The sequence below is a fragment of the Bos indicus x Bos taurus genome, chromosome 4, assembly GCF_003369695.1.
Source record: "Bos indicus x Bos taurus breed Angus x Brahman F1 hybrid chromosome 4, Bos_hybrid_MaternalHap_v2.0, whole genome shotgun sequence".
Classification (NCBI taxonomy): domain Eukaryota; kingdom Metazoa; phylum Chordata; class Mammalia; order Artiodactyla; family Bovidae; genus Bos; species Bos indicus x Bos taurus.
In genome coordinates this window covers 110,058,593-110,081,785 of record NC_040079.1, presented here as the reverse complement: position 1 = coordinate 110,081,785, position 23,193 = coordinate 110,058,593, and the positions used below count along the sequence as shown (strand labels likewise).

The 23,193-nt window shown below is 37.7% G+C and overlaps 1 protein-coding gene across 3 annotated transcripts in view; it reads left to right on the top strand.

The window, feature by feature from the left end:
* ANKIB1 (ankyrin repeat and IBR domain containing 1) overlaps positions 1 to 23,193 on the top strand; it is a 157,921-nt gene that overhangs the window by 93,045 nt on the left and 41,683 nt on the right. For all 3 annotated transcript variants that reach the window (XM_027540193.1, XM_027540194.1, XM_027540195.1), the window contains 3 exons: positions 3,169 to 3,286; positions 14,206 to 14,414; positions 15,620 to 15,708. In XM_027540193.1, the coding sequence (XP_027395994.1) occupies positions 3,169 to 3,286; positions 14,206 to 14,414; positions 15,620 to 15,708 (416 nt within the window). The remainder of the gene's footprint in view (positions 1 to 3,168; positions 3,287 to 14,205; positions 14,415 to 15,619; positions 15,709 to 23,193) is intronic.

Below are 23,193 nucleotides of genomic sequence, written 5' to 3'. Positions count from 1 at the left end.
GATATAATGGTCATCTGAATTAAATTCACCCATTCCCATCCATTTTAATTAGTTCAGTGATTCCTGAGATGTGGATGGTCGCTCTTGCCATCTACTTGACAACAGCCAATTCACCTTGATTCATGAGCCCTGACATTCCAGGTTCCAGTGTGTTATTATTCTTTATAGAATGGTACTTTACTTTCCCCACCAGACCACACCCACAGCTGAGCATGGTTTCCGCTTTGGCCCAGCCTCTTCATTCTTCCTGGAGCATTTTCCCATTCTTCCCCCATAGCATATTGGACTCCTACTGACCTGGGACTGAACTATGTATTAAAGTGCTTCACGTAACCTAGTTCAGTTGCAGAGATTCAGAGTGATCATGTTACATGTTCATGAAGGCAGTATGTCTTTTTCCTTCAAGAACTATTTTTCTTCCATTGTTACCTATTTAAGTTTTAAGCTGTGTATTTTTTAAAAAAGGAATGTATACAAGTTGCTTTACGTTATTCCTTTCTTGATATATCTAAAATCACATTTTATTTTGTTCAACATAAATTAGGTAGAATGAAGGCTACTCTAAAGAAGAACATTAAGGAATTAATACCAGGAAATATACAACTGCCACCACTGGGAATATCAAGAAATATTGTTTTTCATTACTAGGGCAGGAAAAATACCTGGAGTCCCAAATCTGAACTTAGAAGCAGTGTTACACATAGTGAATAACTTCTAGGCTAGACTGAATACTACAGATTTAATCATGAAGGGATTTGTGAGTTTTTGCATGAAAAGGTGTGTTTTAATAAATTAGCTTAAAAGCAAGCTGTACATGATGATTTGGGGGTACTTTTCAAAGGATAGTTGGGATTAAATTTCCCTTTTTAATTTCTTTTTAGTTAATCCCTAGAGAGGGATATAATAATAAATTATATTAGAAGTTTAGGTTAATTTTTTTTTCTTTTTCTAGTTAGGGTCATAGGATACCTATAATATGTAGAGATTCATGGCAGTATAGCTGAACGCATGTATCGGTGTAGTAGACTATTAATACAGTGTGCTGTGTGGTGTATTCAGTATTAAGGCTTTACCATCATTTATAAAAAGAGTAACACTGCAGACCGATTGAGTGCATGCTCCACCAATGTTTAAAGCTCTTTAACATCCCCAGTGACTTTTCTTTAATTTTTTTGATTAAATTTTTTTCAACCAAACACGCTCTTTATAAAAAGCACAGTAAAAATTTTAAGTATTCATTTTTCTACCACTTATAAATAATGCTTGTAACACATTACCTTCCACTTTTCATCAGTGTTCAATAGTTTTTTTATTTTTCTTAGCATTTCTTGATATTTATAAACTTATAGGAAATATTTTGAGTGACGGCTGACTACTCTTAACGTGTAGACATCCTTTAACTCCCTTAAAGTACATTTGAGTTAGTTGTATTTTGTCACTTTTATAAGTAACTTTGCAGATGATCAGTTCTGTTCACATTGCGATTAGACCTTAGGATGAATTCCTGTAAGTAAGATTATTGAGTCAAAAGATGAATATTTTAAAGACTCATGGGATGTGATGCTTAGTTTTTAAATGATATACCAATTTCTATTTTTACCTATATAAAAAAGTATATCAGAGGATTATCTCACTGCGACCTTAGCAATATTGAGGGTGGTTGTTGGGTCTTTTGTTTTTTAGTTCCAAACGTTGACCATTTTTTTAGGTAGAGAGCTTATATACTTAAGGATGTTTGTGTTTTTGTGACGTTCGATGTTTTAAATTTACTGACTGTCACAAATTCCTTATATATTAAAAGCAACATAGTTTTTATGTTTAAATCTTGGCAATGTTTTTGCAGTCAAGTCTGTCAGTCTTTCCTGTCATAAATACACTCATTGCTTATATATGCCTCCCTACCAGAAGACATTTTAGGATTAGAAAACTTGTCTCAAGTGAGAGAAATATCCTTGATGAATAGAGTTCCTGTCATATGGGGTTGAGTAACAACCGATGAAATGGTTTCCATGATAATTTAAAAAAAGGAAAACAAGAAATAAAGTTAATATCTAATTTTAAAATAACTGTAAGCCAACTGTAAAAGATGGAGTTTACTAACTGCATCTGTTCTGGGGTTTCCAGAACTCTCTGGAATATTTGATAAATGTCACCAAAGGACGTCCTCTGTGGTTGTAATTCTGATGAGTAGTTCAGAATTTCTAGTGCATTTTAAGTTGTTATCTTTAGTTCTGTGCTTACTGCAGTAAGCTGGTTACATCTGTTTAAAGGATTGAAGTAGATATATATATTAATATTAGTAATAAAATGCAATATTGAATAAAAATAAAGGCAAACTGCTTAATGATATTTATAATGTTATGCCTTGTTATTACAATAGCTACAAATCAAGTTCATGGTAGTGAGTGCCATAAACAGGATGGGGAAGATGGGGAAATTGGGGAAATGAGGAAAACATGTCACAGGTTATTTTGGCATTTATAAATTTATGAATGGTGAGACATTTGTGATTTTGTTCTTTATATGTTTTCTGTTAAAAGCAAAGGGGGGAAAAGATAAAGGATAACAGAAGAATAAAAAAACACTTGAAATGATAAAGTACCTTTATGGAGTGTTAACAAACACTTGAATAAACAGAGATAATACATTTATGAGTAAGTTGAATACTATGTCATAATCACTTTCCTCCAAATTCAGTCTTAATAAGTGTAAATGTTGCTGGTTCGGTGATTAAAGCTGTATGTAAGTGAATACATGCATATTCACATACAGTTGATTTGCAGAAAGAAAAGACTGGATAGAAATACTTTAGAACATTGATCATGACCATTGGTCAGTGGTAAATTGTAGGTTTTTATTTCTAATGCTTTTTTTTAGTATTTCTTAGATTTTTGAAACTATAAGATGATCTTGTCATCATAGTATAATTCTTTATTTTAGAGTGATGAGGTTCGTGAGACCAGGCATCTACTTTCCAGCTTAAAAAAAGACTTGTGATAAAGTAGTTTGAAGTTTGTGATAGTGGAAGATACAGTGCCTTTTTAGCTTCATTGCCAAACCAGAACTAAAAGATTAAATAAATGATAACCATATATATTTATTTATAGATTTGCAGAACTTCCTAAAGGTATAATAGCCAATTTAATTTTGTTTTTCTTCTTTTTACAGCCATATGAAGGATTAAGACCTCAGGATCTTCGTAGATTGAAAGATATGCTCATTGTGGAAACAGCAGACATGCTCCAGGCTCCACTATTTACTGCTGAAGCTTTACTTCGAGCTCATGGTAATGAAAGAAATGTCCTGAGTACTTTTGAAACTTTTCACAGTTAAAAGATGGCTGTTTTGAAGCACTTTTACTTTTCTCTTGTTTTTTCAGCACGTTTTAAATATGTAATTCTTCTAAGAGCTAATTCTCCCAAGATTTTAAAATTGTCAAAATAGAGTTCTGTTTGAAAAAGAAAAGTTTTTTAAGCAATAGATTTCTCTTGAGTTTCTTTTCTTTATTTTTTCCTTTATTTCTTTTTTAAAAAATGCTGTGCAAGCAAGGCACTGTAGAAATCAAATTCCTTTAAGAAGAATCAATTAATCTTTTTTCTTTGGTTATATTTATTTCTTTGCCTTTTTTACCTACTTTCAATTTTTAGAATGTAAATTTGGCACCTTAATCAAAATTTCTGTAACAAATGAAAACAATGATGTCTAAACCTTACCAACTATAGAATCTTCAACAGAATAGCAAATACTTTGCCCAGGACATTCGAGATCAAATTGAATATGAAAAGTTTTCTTATAAGCCCTTAGAGCAGATCTGAACAAGCATACATCAGATCAGATCAGTCGCTCAGTCGTGTCCGACTCTTTGCGACCCCATGAATCACAGCACGCCAGGCCTCCCTGTCCATCACCAACTCCCGAACTTCACTCAGACTCACGTCCATCAAGTCAGTGATGCCATCCAGCCATCTCATCCTATGTCGTCCCCTTCTCCTCTTCGCCCCAATACCTCCCAGCATCAGAGTCTTTTCCAATGAGTCAACTCTTCGCATGAGGTGGCCAAAGTACTGGAGTTTCAGCTTTAGCATCATTCCTTCCAAAGAAATCCCAGGGCTGATCTCCTTCAGAATGGACCGGTTGGATCTCCTTGCAGTCCAAGGGACTCTCAAGAGTCTTCTCCAACACCACAGTTCAAAAGCATCAATTCTTCGGCGCTCAGCCTTCTTCACAGTCCAACTCTCACATCCATACATGACCACAGGAAAAACCATAGCCTTGACTAGACGAACCTTTGTTGGCAAAGTAATGTCTCTGCTTTTGAATATGCTATCTAGGTTGGTCATAACTTTCCTTCCAAGGAGTAAGCATCTTTTAATTTCATGGCTGCAGTCACCATCTGCAGTGATTTTGGAGCCCAGAAAAATAAAGTCTGACACTGTTTCCCCATCTATTTCCCATGAAGTGATGGGACCGGATGCCATGATCTTCGTTTTCTGAATGTTGAGCTTTAAGCCAACTTTTTCACTCTCCACTTTCACTTTCATCAAGAGGCTTTTTAGTTCTTCTCCACTTTCTGCCATAAGGGTGGTGTCATCTGCATATCTGAGGTTATTGATATTTCTCCCGGCAGTCTTGATTCCAGCTTGTGCTTCTTCCAGTCCAGCGTTTCTCATGATGTGCTCTGAATATAAGTTAAATAAGCAGGGTGACAATATACAGCCTTGACGTACTCCTTTTCCTATTTGGAACCAGTCTGTTGGTCCATGTCCAGTTCTAACTGTTGCTTCCTGACCTGCATACAGATTTCTCAAGAGGCAGATCAGGTGGTCTGGTATTCCCATCTCTTTCAGAATTTTCCACAGTTTATTGTGATCCACATAGTCAAAGGCTTTGGCATAGTCAATAAAACAGAAATAGATGTTTTTCCGGAACTCTCTTGCTTTTTTGATGATCCAGCGGATGTTGGCAATTTGATCTCTGGTTCCTCTGCCTTTTCTAAAACCAGCTTGAACATCAGGAAGTTCACGGTTCACATATTGCTGAAGCCTGGCTTGGAGAATTTTGAGCATTACTTTACTAGCGTGTGAGATGAGTGCAATTGTGCGGTAGTTTGAGCATTCTTTGGCATTGCCATTCTTTGGCATTGCCTTTCTTTGGGATTGGAATGAAAACTGACCTTTTCCAGTCCTGTGGCCACTGCTGAGTTTTCCAAATTTGCTGGCATATTGAGTGCAGCACTTTCACGGCATCATCTTTCAGGATTTGAAATAGCTCAGTTGGAATTCCATCACCTCCACTAGCTTTGTTCATAGTGATGCTTTCTAAGGCCCACTTGACTTCACATTCCAGGATGTCTGGCTCTAGGTCAGTGATCACACCATCGTGATTATCTGGGTCGTGAAGATCTTTTTTGTACAGTTCTTCTGTGTATTCTTGCCATCTCTTCTTAATATCTTCTGCTTCTGTTAGGTCCATACCATTTCTGTTCTTTATTGAGCCCATCTTTGCATGAAATGTTCCTTTGGTATCTCTAATTTTCTTGAAGAGATCTCTAGTCTTTCCCATTCTGTTGTTTTCCTCTATTTCTTTGCATTGATTGCTGAAGAAGGCTTTCTTATCTCTTCTTGCTGTTCCTTGGAACTCTGCATTCAGGTGTTTATATCTTTCCTTTTCTCCTTTGCTTTTAGCTTCTCTTCTTTTTACAGCTATTTGTAAGGCATACATAGAAGAGGGAAAAGAGAGAATGAAAGTAAAACTTAACATTATGCAGATTTATGCCTTATTTTTCAGCATTTTTTAAATGTTGGTTCTCTCAACCTGGCTTTTCTTTTTATTAGATCTATATAGTTAATTAGTGATTCGGTTTTATATTTAAGCTACAATTAATCTTTTTTCTTTGGTGATATTTATTTCTTTGCCTTTTTAAACTGCTTTTAACTTTTAGATGTTTTATTCAGTCTATCTAGAGCTCCATCACAATGGCAATATGTATTTCCCTTAGAACACTGTAAACAAAGAAGGCAATGGCACCCCACTCCAGTCCTCTTGCCTGGAAAATCCATGGATGGAGGAGCCTGGTGGGCTCCAGTCCATGGGGTAGCTAAGAGTTGGACACGACTGGGAGACTTCACTTTCACTTTTCACTTTCATGCATGGGAGAAGGAAATGGCAAGCCACTCCAGTGTTCTTGCCTGGAGAATCCCAGGGATGGTGGAGCCTGGTGGGCTGCCGTCTGTGGGGTCTCACATTGTCGGACACGACTGAAGCGACTTAACAGCAGCAACAGTAGCAGAAGTGCACCGTTTTAACTTTACTAGTTATTGTGAGATGCTGTGTAAGTTAATAAACACATCTGTAAATACATTGTTTGTAGGAAGTAAATTTCTGAGTTACAGCTCAGGAAAAGCCTACTGAATTTATGTTGTAAGCATTACTTAACACAGTATAAGGGTGAAAAGACAGCAAAAATATCTTCGTACATCCTCATCCCCTCATTGTGACAAACCCTTAACTGGGAGAAACTTATTCCCCTCTCTTTTCTCCTCCTCCTCCAGTTCCCACTTACTGTCACCTTATAATATTCAGAGAGCACTTGGATTATGGATCTGAATAGAGAAATGCTTTCAGATAATCATCAGGCCACATACCCCAGTAACTAGAACTCAAAAATGGGATGGAGTTGTAAAGTGCTTTTATAATATAATATTATTGTTAAAGGCAAGAGTTGACTCTCTTGTTTTATTTTGACATGGCATGTCCTCAAATAAATATCAATCAATATGAAAAAAAAAAAGATGGCTGTTTTAATGTTTTAATATAAAACAAAATAGTTTGTTAAACAAGCCTGACTTGTTATTTGTGCAGTGGTTAGTGCAGTACTCGACATCCTTGTGTTTTGAAGTAAATATAAACTGGCTATGAATCAGAGAAGAAATAAGAAATCTCTTTTTGAAAATTGAGCAAATAAACCAACTTATAGATTGTCTAATTTTAGAAATGTATCTGATTTGAGCAGGGTTGAGAGTTGGAGTCCATAGTCCTAGTCCTGGTTTTGACATTAATTTTTACTAAAGCCGATTAAATAAAGTCAGTTAACTAACAGTTTGTTATTATTATTTATTTTTGTCAGCTGTATTTATTTTATGTAAAAACTGTTTCTCACCGTGAAAGGCACAAAGCAAAATCTACAGAGTCAACATAAGAACATACTGTTCCTTTTACAGTGGGGGTTTTTTGCTCATTTAAAAAATTTTTTTGAGGACATTACCAACTTTACTTAGAAAAAGTGCTCAGCTTATTATAAGTCCTCTGTGATCCTTAAGACAACCATTTTGGGAATTGTCACATGTTGAGGTGGACCCTCCAATTGCTCAATTGATATTTGACATTTTGGCTTATTCAAAGAGTTTTTTTCTGATTTAGAAATTACTTTTAAAAAGGGAAAGGTGAATGGTCTTTCTCATCCAATAATTTTGAGACATACCTCTTTGTTTTAACTATAAATCTTTATCATCTGTATTAAAATAGAATGTCCACTTCCAAAAATTTTTATATGATCTTTTGATTAGAAGAAAATTTTAAACTGCATATTTCATCTTCCTTTGGTCATTTCTGTGAATAATTTGGTATATTACCCTCCAGAATCACAAACTTCAATATTGCTATTTCCCAGAGTTCTGTACTTGACACTCTTTTCCACTTTATATACCAGTGGCTCTAACTTTTGGTGTAAATAAGAATTGCCTGGGAAACTAACCAGAAATTCCTAGGATGACTTCTAGAGAATCTAAGTCTTTTCTTTAGTTGAGGGAATAGGCATAAAAACATGTGTTATAAACAGCCTACCAAATAGACCCTTGTCTGAGAAACATTGTTGTGCACATTTTGAAACCAAGGGTTTCAAAAGCCACCTAGATAATAAAGAACATAGCTACACCCTGACCTTAATGTAGTATTCAGGACTTTATTTCTAAATGTCTTTTTAACCTTTTCTCCCTAACCAAAGGCTGTCCATACATGAACTCATCATTTCTCCCACTATCTTGATAAATGGCCTCCATATTCATTTAATTACCCTGACCAGACTAAGTCACACTTTCCTTCTTCCTGTCTATTACATTTGAGCACAGCCTCATGATTTCTCTTCCTAAATAGCTCCCATCCTCTCCCAGTCTCCCTAGCTCTTTCCATTCTCACTGCCCCAACTTAAATTCAGTTTGTCATTATTTTTCATCTAAATTGTAGTCCATTGTTGGCCTTCCTCTTCACCCGTGTTCATTTTTTGTATTGCATTTTAAAATTTTGAGCATTTATCTCCCCTGCTGAAAAACCCTCCACTGGCTCTCCCCAGACTTAGAACATCCCATCTCTTTAGTATATCTTCATGACTCAGGCTTGTACACCTGGGCCGTCAGTCTCCACACGTATTTTTACCCACTCCTGCTTGTCTTCATTAAGCACCACTTCCAGGAAATCTTTCCAGCTTATGTATTCCCAGGGTTACTTTGAGAGCCTTCCTGTCTCTTCCCATTATATCCTGTGCATACATGTGTCATACACTTAGAATACAATATTGCAATAATCTCTGTATTTGCTTTTCCTCTACATTAACCTGGGAGCTCTTAGAGGGCAGCTTTTTATTGTTTTTTTGTTTCCACAATAACCATCCCTTAAGCCTTGAGAACATAGTTACAGAATGAATAGATAATATATTTGAAATGTTATTTGTATATTTTAAATCCATCTTTTTATTGTAAAACCCTATTTCTCCATTGTCATCTTTAAAACTTTTAAGTAATCCTTTGGGGAAAAAAAATCTAGACCTGGTTCAAAGATGAAATTGAGGAATTCAAAATAGTTTTTAAAATCTTAGAATTTAAAGATAAAATATTTTCCTTGTAATCAATAATAATGCTTACCAGTCATAATATAGAAACTGGGAAAGAAATACAAAATATCTTAAATTTTGTTTCTTTTGTATAAGGTTCACAGCAACCTTCCCTTTGCTTGAGCTTTCAAATAGAGTTCATGTACATATAATATAGAGCCGGCATAGAAGTAGAAATCACTCATCTGTGAGGGGCTGTGTTGTGCCAGTTATATTAGAGTAGGCCACTGCTGAAGTGAAAGTATAGAGTCAACCACAGTAAATGTGTCTTGATCATAGTAGTAGTCTAAGGTGTTTTATTTAGGTTGGGAATGGGGCAGTGGCTCCGCTCCACACAGTTATCCCGACTGACTGAGACTCTGCCATCCTAACAGTGGCTTCTGAGGTTGCCCTGGGGATTCTCTCCATTCTAGCCAACCAGTCAGAAAGGAAAAAGCATGCAGATAAAGATGTGGGAGGTTTTTTTGAGCCTGTCCCAGAAGTGACATAAATCACCCCTGCACCTATTCCACTGAGCAGACTTTAGTCACATGGTCACACTTAACTGTAAGCAGCAATTCTTCTCTGTAAGCATACCCATTTCTGCCACAGTTGTCTGCATTGGGCTAAGTTATATAATGTATCATAATTTTAACTTATAATGTTGTATCCTGTAAAAATCTAAGGCTAACTTAACCAGTAACTTTATTGTAATTAAAACAAAGATTTTCTTCTCTAGTGTTGATACATTATGTCATCAAGTATTTTTAAGTGATAAACTCCATGTTCTTTCTATTGATATTTGCTTAACTTACTTCTTTTACATAATAGGCTCAACTCTAATAAGGTGATATCTAATTGAATTTGAAATGGCAACCCACTCCAGTGTTCTTGCCTGGAGAATCCCAGGGACAGGGGAGCCTGGTGGGCTGCCGTCTATGGGGTTGCACAGAGTCGGACACGACTGAAGCGACTTAGCAGCAGCAGCAGCAGCAGTTGACTTTTGTGTATTCTGTGATAACTTTTTTGATAACTTAAGAGTTCTGTTAATTTATTGCATTCCCCTGTTAGAGCATAAAATAGAGGCTAATGCAGACTTTCAAATGAACATTTCTTCTACATTCTTCTAGGTAATATCAGTGACATCTGATAATCAAATAAGATTTTCAGAGGTAAATGATGTTAGTGAATAAAATAGACAGTGCACAGAACTACAGTTTGCACTAATTGCTGTCAAAACCCAGATGGGCTCTGTTTCAGAGCTATTAAACTGAACTATTTGGTAGATTTATAGATTGTATCCTTGGTAACATTCATTCAGCTTTCCACAAGAAAATAAATTTAAGCATTATTTTAGGTACTGTCAAATTTAGTCCCAAAGTAATGAGGTAGAAGACAGAAGACAGAAATGTTTGGCTATATTTACCGAGAAGTAATTGAATTTTAAGAATGACTCTGTTAAAAATACAAAGGTCATTTTCTGAGCATTTCCTCAGTAATATTAACATGTATTAATAGTTGAAAGCTACCTAACGAGTAAATAAGTAAAATTTACTTGTGTGTTTGCTCAGTCACTCAGTCGTATCCAACTCTTTGTGACCCTGTGGACTCTAGCCCGCCAGGCTCCTCTGTCCATGGAATTTTCCAGCCAAGAATACTGGAGCTGTTTGCCATTTCTGTTTTTTAAAATACGAGGCCAAGTCTAGTTTGACTGTCCTTAGAGTAAATGTATATTGAAGTATTTTTTTTTAATTTTATTTTATTTTTAAACTTTACATAATTGCATTAGTTTTGCCAAATATCAAAATGAATCCGCCACAAGTATACATGTGTTCCCCATCCTGAACCCTCCTCCCTCCTCCCTCCCCATACCATCCCTCTGGGTCGTCCCAGTGCACTAGCCCCAAGCATCCAGTATCGTGTATCGAACCTGGACTGGCAACTCGTTTCTTACATGATATTTTACATGTTTCAATGTCATTCTCCCAAATCTTCCCACCCTCTCCCTCTCCCACAGAGTCCATAAGACTGTTCTACACATCAGTGTCTCTTTTGCTGTCTCGTACACCGGGTTATTGTTACCATCTTTCTAAATTCCATATATATGCGTTAGTAGTATTTTTTTAAAGCTCCTTTGGAGACTCATCACTTCTAAGGTAATTGAACTTGAATAGTCCACATCTTCTCCTCTCACTCTACTCTCTTCCTAGGAAATGACATCTTCTCCCAAGTCTTCTGTAGATATTTCTCCCTCTGAACTAGAGTTCTTCTCTGAACTCTATACACTTATATTTAACTGCCTATTTGAAAGTACCTCTAGAACATCTCATCATGTCTAAAATAAAAATCACGATGTTAAACCTGTACCTGAGTCTCTGGTATTTCCTGTTTACGTGGAAGGCAGCACCAACCAACAAACGTGGTAGACCTGGGACAAAAACTTTGATATTTCCTCTCCTTCAGGTACTATATCCCAATGTCACCAAATTTTCAGTCTGACCTCCCAACTCTGAACTTCTCCCTTCCTCTTCGTCTCTACTGCAGCCAGCCACGGCCTTAGCTGCATTATCTCTTACTTGTACTTCCCAGTAGCCTTTGCTAGTCTGCCTTTCCCTCCACTCTCGTCCTATCCGGTTTCTCTCTCCATACTATAGTCAGAAAGATCTGTTCAAATCTAACTGTGACAACCTTTTCTTCCTACCCATATGCCAGATTTTTCACTGGCTTCCTGTCACTCGTAAACTGATGATAGGAGTGTTATTTAGAAGTTCTATATGGACTGCATGCGTACTAAGTCGCTTCAGTCATGTCCAACTCTTTGTGACCCTAAGGACTGTAGCCCTCCAGGCTCCTCTGTCTATGGGCTTCTCCAGGCAAGAATATTGGAGTGGGTTTCCATGCCCTCCTCCAGGGGATCTTCCCAACCCAGGGATCGAACCCGTGTCTCTTGCAGCTCCTGCATTGCAGGCGGATTCTCTACCACTGAGCATCAGGGAAGCCCCCTGTATGGCCTGGTCCCAGCCTGTTTCTTCAGCCTTGCTCAAAGGGTCCTTCTGGTCTCCTTCTGGTCTTCTGGTCTCTGGAGACCTTTTACCTAGTTGGCTCTCACTCATCCCTCAGATGTTCACGCCAGGCCATTTCCCCAGTCACCTTCTCTGACCTCCCTAAATGGGAGCCTCTACCTCTTCTTAATGCTGCTTCTGACAGTGATGATATTTTTTTTAATGTGTTGATTTTATTTAATGACTTTCTCTTTACTAGACTTTACATTCCATGAAAGAAGGAATTATGCCTGTTTTTCCCTCCCATTGTATCCCTACAGCTGGACATAGTGTATGGCACATAAAAGACACTCAACAAATGTTTGCTAAATGAGCGATATGACAGAATCCAAGACTAGAATTTAATTTGTTTGTGTGTATATAAATTATAGCAGTTCTTTTCTCCCTTTATTTAAAAGTGTTTTAATGGAGACTTGAAAAATAATCATACTGTTCTAAGAAAGTTTGAACTTGTTAATTACAAGTATACCTTGTTTTATTTCACTTCACTTTGTTGTGCTTTGTAGATGTTGCATTTTTTACAACTTGAAGATTTGTGGCAACCTTACCTTGTCAGATGATGGTTAGTGTTTTTTAGCAATAAAGTATTTTAATTAAGGTACTGTAGTCTTGTTAAGTGTGCAATAGCATTATAGTAAAAAAAAAAAAATAGCCAATGTAGTGTAAACATAATCTTTACATGTACTGGGAGACAAAAAAATTTGTGTGACTTGATTTGTTATACTGTTTGTTTTATTTCAGTGGTCTGGAACAAAACTTGCGGTAAGTCCAAGGTATGCCTGTGGTGACCTATCAAAAACCTCAGGTCCATTTAGCAACATTTCCCAGAATACACTCGTATGCAGAGCTTTTCAGTTGCTGGATTTTTCTTCTTTGTAATCTGACTCCTATTTCCAATCTTATCTTCCATCTCCCCAAACCAAAGTATCAGATCAGATCAGATCAGATCATTCGCTCAGTCGTGTCCGATTCTTTGCGACCCCATGGATCGCAGCACGCCAGGCCTCCCTGTCCATCACCAACTCCCAGAGTTCACCCAGACTCACGTCCATCGAGTCGGTGCTGGCATCCAGCCATCTCATCATCCTCTGTCGTCCCCTTCTCCTCTTGCCCCCACTCCCTCCCAGCATCAGAGTCTTTTCCAGTGAGTCAACTCTAACTTTACAGAGCTGTTCACATCTCTCCATTGTACTCCTGTGCCTTTGCACCTGTGGAAACACACTCTGTCTTCATTGCATACCTGAATCCTAATTATCCTGTTAAACCGCCAAATATATTGACTTAATATGGTTGAAAAAAGTCTTCCATATAGAGTTTCCACAGATATTTGTCTTTGGTTTGTAAAATGATATAGAATGGGCCTATGGTAAATAATTGACTCTGTGTTACTTCTGACCTGTGCTTCATTGGGCTGCACTGGAAAGAACACAGACTTTGGATTCACAGAAATTTGTTTCATATACCTCGTATCTTTTTGAGCCTGGCCAAGTCACATAATTTCCCCAAGTCTTGGTTTCCTCACCTCAATAGTGATTGGAAAGTTTGCTGGGAGGAATGGGTGAAATAATATGTGTTAAACACCTAGCAAAATCATTGGATATATCAGTTTATTGTTTTTAAAGGTTTAGGTTTTTGTGAGTCTGTATAATAACATAGGTGACTTGGCTGTTTTTAAAGTATTCATAGTAGAAAGATAACCTTTTTTAGTTAAGCCAGATTCAGGCTCACTTAATATGTAATTTACATCAAATTCCCTAAAACTTTATAATCATAATCCCTTAAGAAGTTCTTTCTGCTTTCAAGATGTTTATCAAATGAATTTGTAGGAGTTGTTGGCATTTTGACATGTTTATTATGAACTATGTAAAATTTTACAACTTGACAGCACTAAGGCCAATTGTGAGGTTATATGTTATTCTTGAAGGAATGAAATGGCTTAATCAAACCTTTACCAATAAAATTTAGTAAATTCCAATGATATGTGAGCCACCACTTTTGATTATGAGTAGAAATGCCTGAAATTTTTGGCCATCTTGTTAAATATTGACATGGTGCTAAGCCATGGTAAATTATAAAAGTTTCAATTCTGTTTAAAAATATGAATGGATATAACATACCTAAGTATGTCACTTGTAATTACAACATTGCTAACAAATAACTTTTCTTCCTAGAGGACCTATAGCCGTGTAATTTAGTCTCTGTTTTGTTATTATGAAGCTCTTAAAACAGCACCATGTTTTCTCTGTTATTTGAGAGATATCCATTCCATTTGTCTTAAAGACTGGGACAGGGAGAAATTACTTGAAGCTTGGATGTCCAACCCAGAGAACTGCTGCCAGCGATCGGGTGTTCAGATGCCAACACCACCGCCAAGCGGGTATAACGCCTGGGACACACTCCCTTCTCCAAGAACGCCAAGGACGACCCGCTCTTCCGTCACCTCTCCAGATGAATTAAGTTTATCACCGGGGGATTTGGATACCAGTTTGGTATGGTTTAGTACTCAGTGTACTTCTCATAGTTTTAATTTTAACGTTGTTTCATGGAGCCTCTAGTTGTATTCTTCTTGTAATTGAATCCTGTACCCTGCTTAAAGGGCTTGATTATTTCATGCTTTGGTTAAATATTTATTATCAGAGACTATTTTTGTGATCTCTGAGTTATAGATTGAAAAACAAGTGGGCTTTCTTTTCTCTTTTAAAACAGGAAACATTAAAGGTTTTGGCAAAACTGTTTATGATATTTTCACTGAAAAGCTCCAGTTACTTACAGTTTTGAATAAGCCATATTGAAATATTAAAAATTGAGTTTGTGTTAAGCACCTAAAACCAAAAATATGAGACCCTTTTTATATTTTTCAGAATACATTTATAATATGTTGATAACTGTGTTTCAGTGAAGCTTCTGGAGCTATTTATCCAGATACATTTCCATACTAAATATTTGCTTTTTATTGAGACACAGTACTGCCGTTGTGTGTATTTTTGTCAAACCATTGATGCACTCATATAGGCAGTTTTTATGTTTCTTGAATAATTCAGCTGCTCAAAATACATGATAAATGTACTCCATTTATCATGGAGTACGTGATGAATGTACTCCAGATTTTATCTGGACCTTCTTGGAAAACAGCATCCTACTTCTGTAGTTCACATCTGTAACATTTTAAAGTTTGATTCTCCTAGTTATGTGTAGAAGATACAAAGCTTTGTAGCATGGTTCCCTGGGTAGAAATCCTTAAATTGCTACTCTGAATATGTTGAGTTACTGTATTGAAAAAATAAAGTTACTTTTTATTTTTGTAGATTTTCTGGGCTGAGTATAGGGTGAAGGACACCATATTGAAGTGGTTATTTCACAAGGAGCAATTTGATCTTGACCTGAATAGATTGTAATGATTTGTTTCTTATGTTCCCTTTCAAAACAAATAGTTGCTGAGTAATTTCGCACATAAGTTTAGAGTTTAAGAATTTAACTTTTGCATTAAAACATTTCAGTCCCACAGTAATTTATAATGAGGTAAGCGTGATATTTGTTATTTAGTCAAAGATAGGCACAGTAATTTTAACTTCCCTTATAATTTTGAAACACTTTATATAATTACCGGCATTTTTTGCCATGAACTAATGAACAAAGGAATGTTCTCCGTCAAGAGTATGACTTTGTTGAAATCATTTTTCTTCTTCATTTTCAGTGTGATATTTGTATGTGCAGTATTTCAGTATTTGAAGACCCAGTGGACATGCCCTGTGGACATGACTTCTGTAGAGGATGCTGGGAGTCGTGAGTATATGTGCAACTTCATATTTCGTACTGCAGGGTAGCACTCTGATTTGGCAGTAAAACTGCTTGCTTTCAATATTTAATGATATGGATTATTTATATTGGTTTCAGAATTACACTGAAATGTTTTATATTTTGCTGCTAAAGAAGAATTTTGTTTTTATTTTGCTATCTTCCCATCTATTTTATAAAATTGTTTAATTTAGTAATTAAGGTTATTTAGCTTAATGTGAGGTACTGTGGGGAAGAAAGCAGATATAACAATACAGATATTTAAAATTCCTTTCTAATCAATTCAAAGTTCTATGTCTCTTCTAGGTATGATTGGTCTATATTACAAATTGAAATTTTATTTTCCTTCTCATGTTTGTCTCTGTCCTCCTTCCCAGTACCTTACCAATTTATGTTTTCTCACCATCCACTAATTTTACTCTAATGTACTTTTCAAGAGAGGTTTATAAACAGAATGAAGATCAGTGTGATGAGCAATATGATATCAGGTTATCCCCGGAGACACATAATCTATTGATTGATGACCTAAGCAAGGCATGTCATTAGTATTTAAGACAAAAGTTTTAAAACTATTCTTTCAAACTATATAAAAGTTTTTAAAACTGGGTACCAAGTGTAGGGAGTTGGGAAGCACCATGTGAGGTGAGACAAGGACCTGAAGACGTTTCCTGGTTTTCTTTTATTAGTAACTGTGTTGTAGTATAATTAACATACAGTAAGCCACATATTCAAATTAAATAATTCAAAAAGCTCCGACTCCATATACCATACAATGTCATGAAACAATCAAGTTAATGAATATACTCATTACCCCCCAGTGTTTCCTCATTTCCCCTGAAATCCATCCCACCCGTCTCTTCCTACCTCCATCTTACACTTGCACCACCACCACCCCGCTCCACTTCCCGTCTGTGGACAAACACTGATCTTCTTTCTGTCTTTCTGGGAGAAGGAAACGGCAGGCCACTCCAGCATTCTTGCCCGGAGAATCTCATGGTCTATGGTCCCTGGGATCGCAAAAGTCGGACACGACTGAGCACACAGCACAGCACCTTTTCTCTTATCTGTTTTCCAAATTGGGATATAAGGCAAGATTTTATTTGGAGGGGGGAATAAAAGAACCTTTTGAAAAGGGTTTTAAAAAATTAGAATAAATAAAATTATCTGATTCTTTTTAAAACATAGATTCTACTCTGAGTCTAATTAGATAGGATCAGATGGGTGCAGTTGATACAGATAAATTAATTGGCAAGGGTCAGAGCTCATAACACAAAGCAAACTTTGACCTAGTTCTGAGCACAGAAAATCCTCCATAGGTTTAGTACTTTATTTAGCTTAAAATTGTCAACTGAATTGCATTAGGAAGTATTATTTGGGTTCTACCAAGTTTGATATTGTTGACCTTCATTTCTATATAAAATTGAGTCCCCCTAAGAGATTTACTTGAGTTTTTTTTTTTAATTTTTTTGACCTTCCTCACCACACTCCTATCACAGGAACCATCTCCCATACTCATGACAGACTAGCCATGAGGAATTAGTGATAAGATTTAAATTTGAAAGACTGATTGTTGTTTTCCATGGTCCCCTATCAGCCCACCTAGTGTTCTCCTCACTCCTACCAGATGTTCTTGTCCAGTCAGGTATCTGCAGTATCAGTAAAACACATTCCAGATTGAGTGATTCATCTGTGAATGAAACATTTTAAATTAATTGCAATCCTTTCATCGGCACATAGAAAAGAAACTCCCCAGTCTAAGAAGCAAGGAAGAATGTTTAAAGGCCCTTAGATAGTCTTGTGTGTGTTACTTGGGAAAGTTTCCTGGAAGAGATCATAGAACCACGTCTTGAAGTGTGAGTTAAAATTAGCTAGAGGCAAAGAAGTAGGACAGACAACCTCTGTGCTAAAGAATCAGCATTCTCAAAGACATGAAACAGTGTGATGTGTTTTGGAAGCCTTACGTAGTTTAGTTTTAAGTGGATATCCAAGTGACCCCATAGGGTGGGGGTAAAGGTGAAGCACCTGGCCCATAGGAGGTTTTCCTCAATAAATGCTAATTTCTTCCCCCATTAATGGTGGAATTTCCAAGAATAAGGAGATGAGGGAGAGGTTAAGAGTGGATTGGGTGGTGGGTGGAATGGCGGTACTCCAACTAAGACCGAGCTTAGAGAACTGTGGGATGCTTAGGAGGAAGAGTGTTGGCCAAGGCATATGACGATTATAGTGTGGGTTGTGCGCTGGCATGCTTAGCTGGAAATAGGGTTTAGATGTATAGGCTTCAGTCAAGAGTCAGAGATGTCATAGAGATTGCTGTTCATCATAGAAGTGGATCTTACTGAGCTTTTCCTGCTTAGAGTTTTTTGAGCATTTTGGATACATAGATGAATGTTTTTCATCATATTTGGGAAGTTTTCAGTCATTATAGCTTCAAATACTCTTTCTCACGCCTTCTTCTCCTTCTGCGTCTCCATTATGCATATGTTAGTACGTTTGGTATTGCTGCCCAGATCTTTGATGATCTATTCTCTTTATTGATCTAAACTGTTGCGTCGGGTCCTGGTTGCATCACGCGGGCTTTCTCCCTGTGGCACGCAGGCTCTCCAGTTGCGTCGCACAGACTCCAGGGTGCACGGGCATGGTTGCCTCACAGCATGTGGGATCTCAGTTTCCCTGACCAGGGGCTGAACCCGTGTCCCCTCCATCGCAAGGTGGATTCTTAACTGCTGGACCACCAGGGAAGTCCCTGTTCTTTTTTTTAAAAATTCTTTTTTTAAAAAATTCTTTTTTTCCCTCAAACTGGGTAATTTCAGTTGAACTTTTTTGAAATTTGCTGATTCTTCTTCCTCCTCAGATCTGCTGTTAAACCCCTGTAGTGAATTTTACATTTCAGTTATTTTACTTTTAACTTCAGAATTTGTTTGTTTTTATATATGTTCTTTTTTCTTTAATATTCCCTATTTAGTGAGGCATTGTTCTTATAATTTTCTTTAGTTTTATAGGTATTGTTTCCTCCATTTATGTGACTTTTTAAGAAATATGTAACTTAAAATCTTTGTCTGATAAGTGCAGTATCTATGTTTCCTTAGGAACAGTTTCTACTGTTTTTCTTGTGTATGGGACATATTTTCCTTTTTCTGTAGAATTTTTTGTTGAAGCCTGGATCTTTTATGTAATAAAATATGACAACTGTGGTGCTTGATTTGATTTGAAGAATATTTTCATTTTCTGCTGGACAAATCAATACTTGGGCCCTTCACTGGAATTTTAGCATTTCAAGTACGGAGTGTCTTGCTCACCATTGTATCCTCAGTAGCACAGTTTAGTACACAATATGTGGCTCAGATGGTAAAGCATCTTCCTGCAATGCAGGAGACCCGGGTTCAATCCCCGGGTTAGGGAAATCCCCTGGAGAAGGAAATGGCAACCCACTCCAGTACTCTTGCCTGGAAAATCCCATGGTTGGAGGAGCCTGATAGGTAACAGTCCATGGGGTTGCAAAGAGTCGGACACGACTGAGCAACTTCACTTTCACTTTCACTTTAGATAGTTTGAAAATGTCTTATCTTATTCTTCTCTACCCCCTATCTCATCAGTCCATACATATGCTTTGAAGCATCTATGCCAAGGGCTTCAATGAAAGAAAAATTAGTATTTTTCTGTCCAACCTAGAATATCCTTCCTGCTATTTATTAGTTGTTGATTTAAGTAAGCAGTAACCTCCCTTTGCTTCAATTTCCTAATCTATAAAATGGTAACTGTCATATTACTTTATAGGACTGTTTCCAGTTAATTGTTAAATGGCTAAGTACATGTAAAATGCTTAGAACAGTGCCTGACACATAGTAACCACTCGGTAATGTTAGTTATTAGAATCTTACTAAGCTCAGTAATGAACAGTGGAGTGGGAGCTTAGGATATAATGTATGAAGCTGACCTACAAGATAAAAATATAAGTCAAGTTTGATCCAGATTTTCCTCTTTTACTAACATTTAACAACACTGTGTGATACTTCTAAATTTAGTGAGAAATTGTATGTTGCTGAAAATTGATAGCCTGGCTCACAGAGAAATTATCTTTTCTTCAGTAAAGTCTTCTGGGTTCTGTCATTTAATTCTCCAGAAATAGTTAAACCTGCTCTGATGTATTTCAGTTCAGTTCAGTTCAGTTGCTCAGTCATGTCCGACTCTTTGTGATCCCATGGACTGAGGCATGCCAGGCCTCCCTGTCATCACCAACTCCCGGAGTGTACTCGGAATCATGTTCATTGAGTTGGTGATGCCATCCAGCCATCTCATCCTCTGTCATCCCCTACTCCTCCTACCTCAAATCTTTCCCAGAATCAGGATCTTTTCACATGAGTCAACTCTTTGCATGAGGTGGCCAAAGTATTGGAGTTCCAGCTTTAGCATCATTCCTTCCAAAGAACACCCAGGACTGATCTCCCTTAGAATGCACTGGTTGGATCTCCTTGTAGTCCATGAGACTCTCAAGAGTCTTCTCCAACACCACAGTTCAAAAGCATCAATTATTTTGTGCTCAGCTTTCTTTATAGTCCAACTTTCACATCCATACATGATCACTGGAAAAACCATAGCCTTGACTAGACGGACCTTTGTTGGCAAAGTAATGTCTCTGCTTTTTAATATGCTATCTAGGTTGATCATAACTTTCCTTCTAAAGAGTAAGTGTCTTTTAATTTCATGGTTGCAGTCACCATCTGCAGTGATTTTGGAGCCCAAGAAAATAAAGTCAGCCACTGTTTCGACTATTTCCCCATCTATTTGCCATGAAGTGATGGGACCAGATGCCATGATCTTCATTTTCTGAATATTGAGCTTTCAGCCAACTTTTTTACTTTCCTCTTTCCCTTTCATCAAGAGGCTCTTTAGTTCTTCTTTACCTTCTGCAATAAGGGTGGTGTCATCTGCGTATCTGAGGTTACTGATATTTCTCTAGGCAGTCTTGATTCCAGCTTGTGCTTCCTCCAGCCCAGTTTCTCATGATGTGCTCTGCAGATAAGTTAAATAAGCAGGGTGACAATATACAGCCTTGACGTACTCCTTTCCCAATTTAGAGCCAGTCTTTTGTTCCATGTCCAGTTCTAACTGTTGCTTCCTGACCTGCATACAGATTCATCAAGAGACAGGTCAGATGGAATGGTATTCCCAACTCTTGAAGAATTTTCCACAGTTTATTCTGATCCACACAGTCAAAGGCTTTGGCATAGTCAATAAAGCAGAAATACATGTTTTTCTGGAACTCTCTTGCTTTTTCCATGATCCAGCGGATGTTGGCAATTTAATCTCTTGTTCCTCTGCCTTTTCTAAAACCAGCTTGAACATCTGGAAGTTCACAGTTCACGTATTGCTGAAGCCTGGCTTGGAGAATTTTGAGCGTTACTTTACTAGCGTGTGAGATGAGTGCAATTGTGCAGTAGTTTGAGCATTCTTTGACATTGCCTTTCTTTGGGATTGGAACGAAAGGTGACCTTTTCCAGTCCTGTGGCCACTGCTGAGTTTTCCAAATTTGCTGGCATATTGAGTGCAATATTTTCACAGCATCATCTTTCAGGATTTGAAATAGCTCAACTGGAATTCCATCACCTCCACTAGCTTTGTTCGTTGTGTTACTTCCTAAGGCCCACTTGACTTCACATTCCAGGATGTCTGGCTCTAGGTGAGTGATCACACCATCGTGATTATCTGGGTCATGAAGATCTTTTTTGTACAGTTCTCCTGTGTATTCTTGCCACCTCTTCTTAATATCTTCTGCTTCTGTTGGGTCCATACCATTTCTGTCCTTTATTGAGCCCATCTTTGCATGAAATGTTCCCTTGGTATCTCTGATTTTCTTGAAAAGATCTCTAGTCTTTCCCATTCTGTTGTTTTCCTCTATGTCTTTGCACTGATCGCTGAAGAAGGCTTTCTTATCTCTTCTTGCTGTTCTTTGGAACTCTGCATTCAGATGTTTATATCTTTCCTTTTCTCCTTTGCTTTTCGCTTCTCTTCTTTTCACAGCCATTTATAAAGCCTCCTCAGACAGCCATTTTGCTTTTTTGCATTTTTTTTCTATGGGGATGGGTTTTGATCCCTGTCTCCTGTACAATTGCATGAACCTCCGTCCATAGTTCATCAGGCCCTCTGTCTATCAGATCTAGTCCCTTAAATATATTTCTCACTTCCACTGTATAATCGTAAGGGATTTGATTTAGGTCATACCTGAATGGTCTAGTGGTTTTCCCTACTTTCTTCATTTAAGTCTGAATTTGGCAATAAGGAGTTCATGATCTGAGCCATAGTCAGCAACCGGTCTTGTTTTTGCTGACTATATAGAGCTTCTCCATCTTTGGCTCCAAAGAATCTGATTTTGGTGTTGGCCATCTGGTGATGTCCATGTGTAGAGTCTTCTTTTGTGTTATTGGAAGAGGGTGTTTGCTATGACCAGTGTGTTCTCTTGGCAGAACTCTATTAGCCTTTGCCCTGCTTCATTCTGTACTCCAAGGCCAAATTTGCGTGTTACTCCAGGTGTTTCTTGACTTCTTACTTTTGCATTCCAGTCCCCTATAATGAAAAGGACTTCTTTTTTGGGTGTGAGTTCTAGAAGGTCTTATAGGTCTTCATAGAACTGTTCAATTTTAGCTTCTCAGTGTTACTGGTTGGGGCATAGACTTGGATTACAGTGATATTGAATGGTTTGCCTTGGAAACGAACAGAGATCATTCTGTCGTTTTTGAGATTGCATCCAAGTACTGCATTTTGGACTCTTTTGTTGACTATGATGGCTACTCCATTTCTTCTAAGGGATTCCTGCCCACAGTAGTAGATACAATGGTCATCTGAGTTAAATTCACCCATTCCAGTCCATCTTATTTCACTGATTCCTAGAATGTCGACGTTCGCTCTTGCCATCTCCTGTTTGACCACTTCCAATTTTCCTTGATTTATGGACCTAACATTCCAGGTTCCTGTGCAATATTGCTCTTTATAGCATCGGACCTTGCTTCTATCACCAGTCACATCCGCAACTGGGTGTTGTTTTTGCTTTAGCTTCATCCCTTCATCTTTCTGGAGTTGTTTCTCCACTGATCTCCAGTAGCATATTGGGCACCTACCGACCTGGGGAGTTCATCTTTCAGCGTCCTGTCTTTTTACCTTTTCATACTGTTCATGGGGTTCTAAAGGCAAGAATACTGCAGTGGTTTGCCATTCCCTTCTCCAGTGGACCACATTCTGTCAGACCCTCCACCATGACCCGCCCGTCTTGGATGGCCCCACAGGCATGGCCTAGTTTCATTAAGTTAGACAAGGCTGTGGTCTGTGTGATCAGATTGGGTAGTTGTCTGTGATTGTGGTTTCAGTCCGTCTGCCGCCTGATCCCCTCTCTCAGCACCTACCATCTTACTTGGGTTTCTCTTACCTTGGACTTGGGGTATCTCTTCACGGCTGCTCCAGCAAAGCACAGCCGCTGCTCCT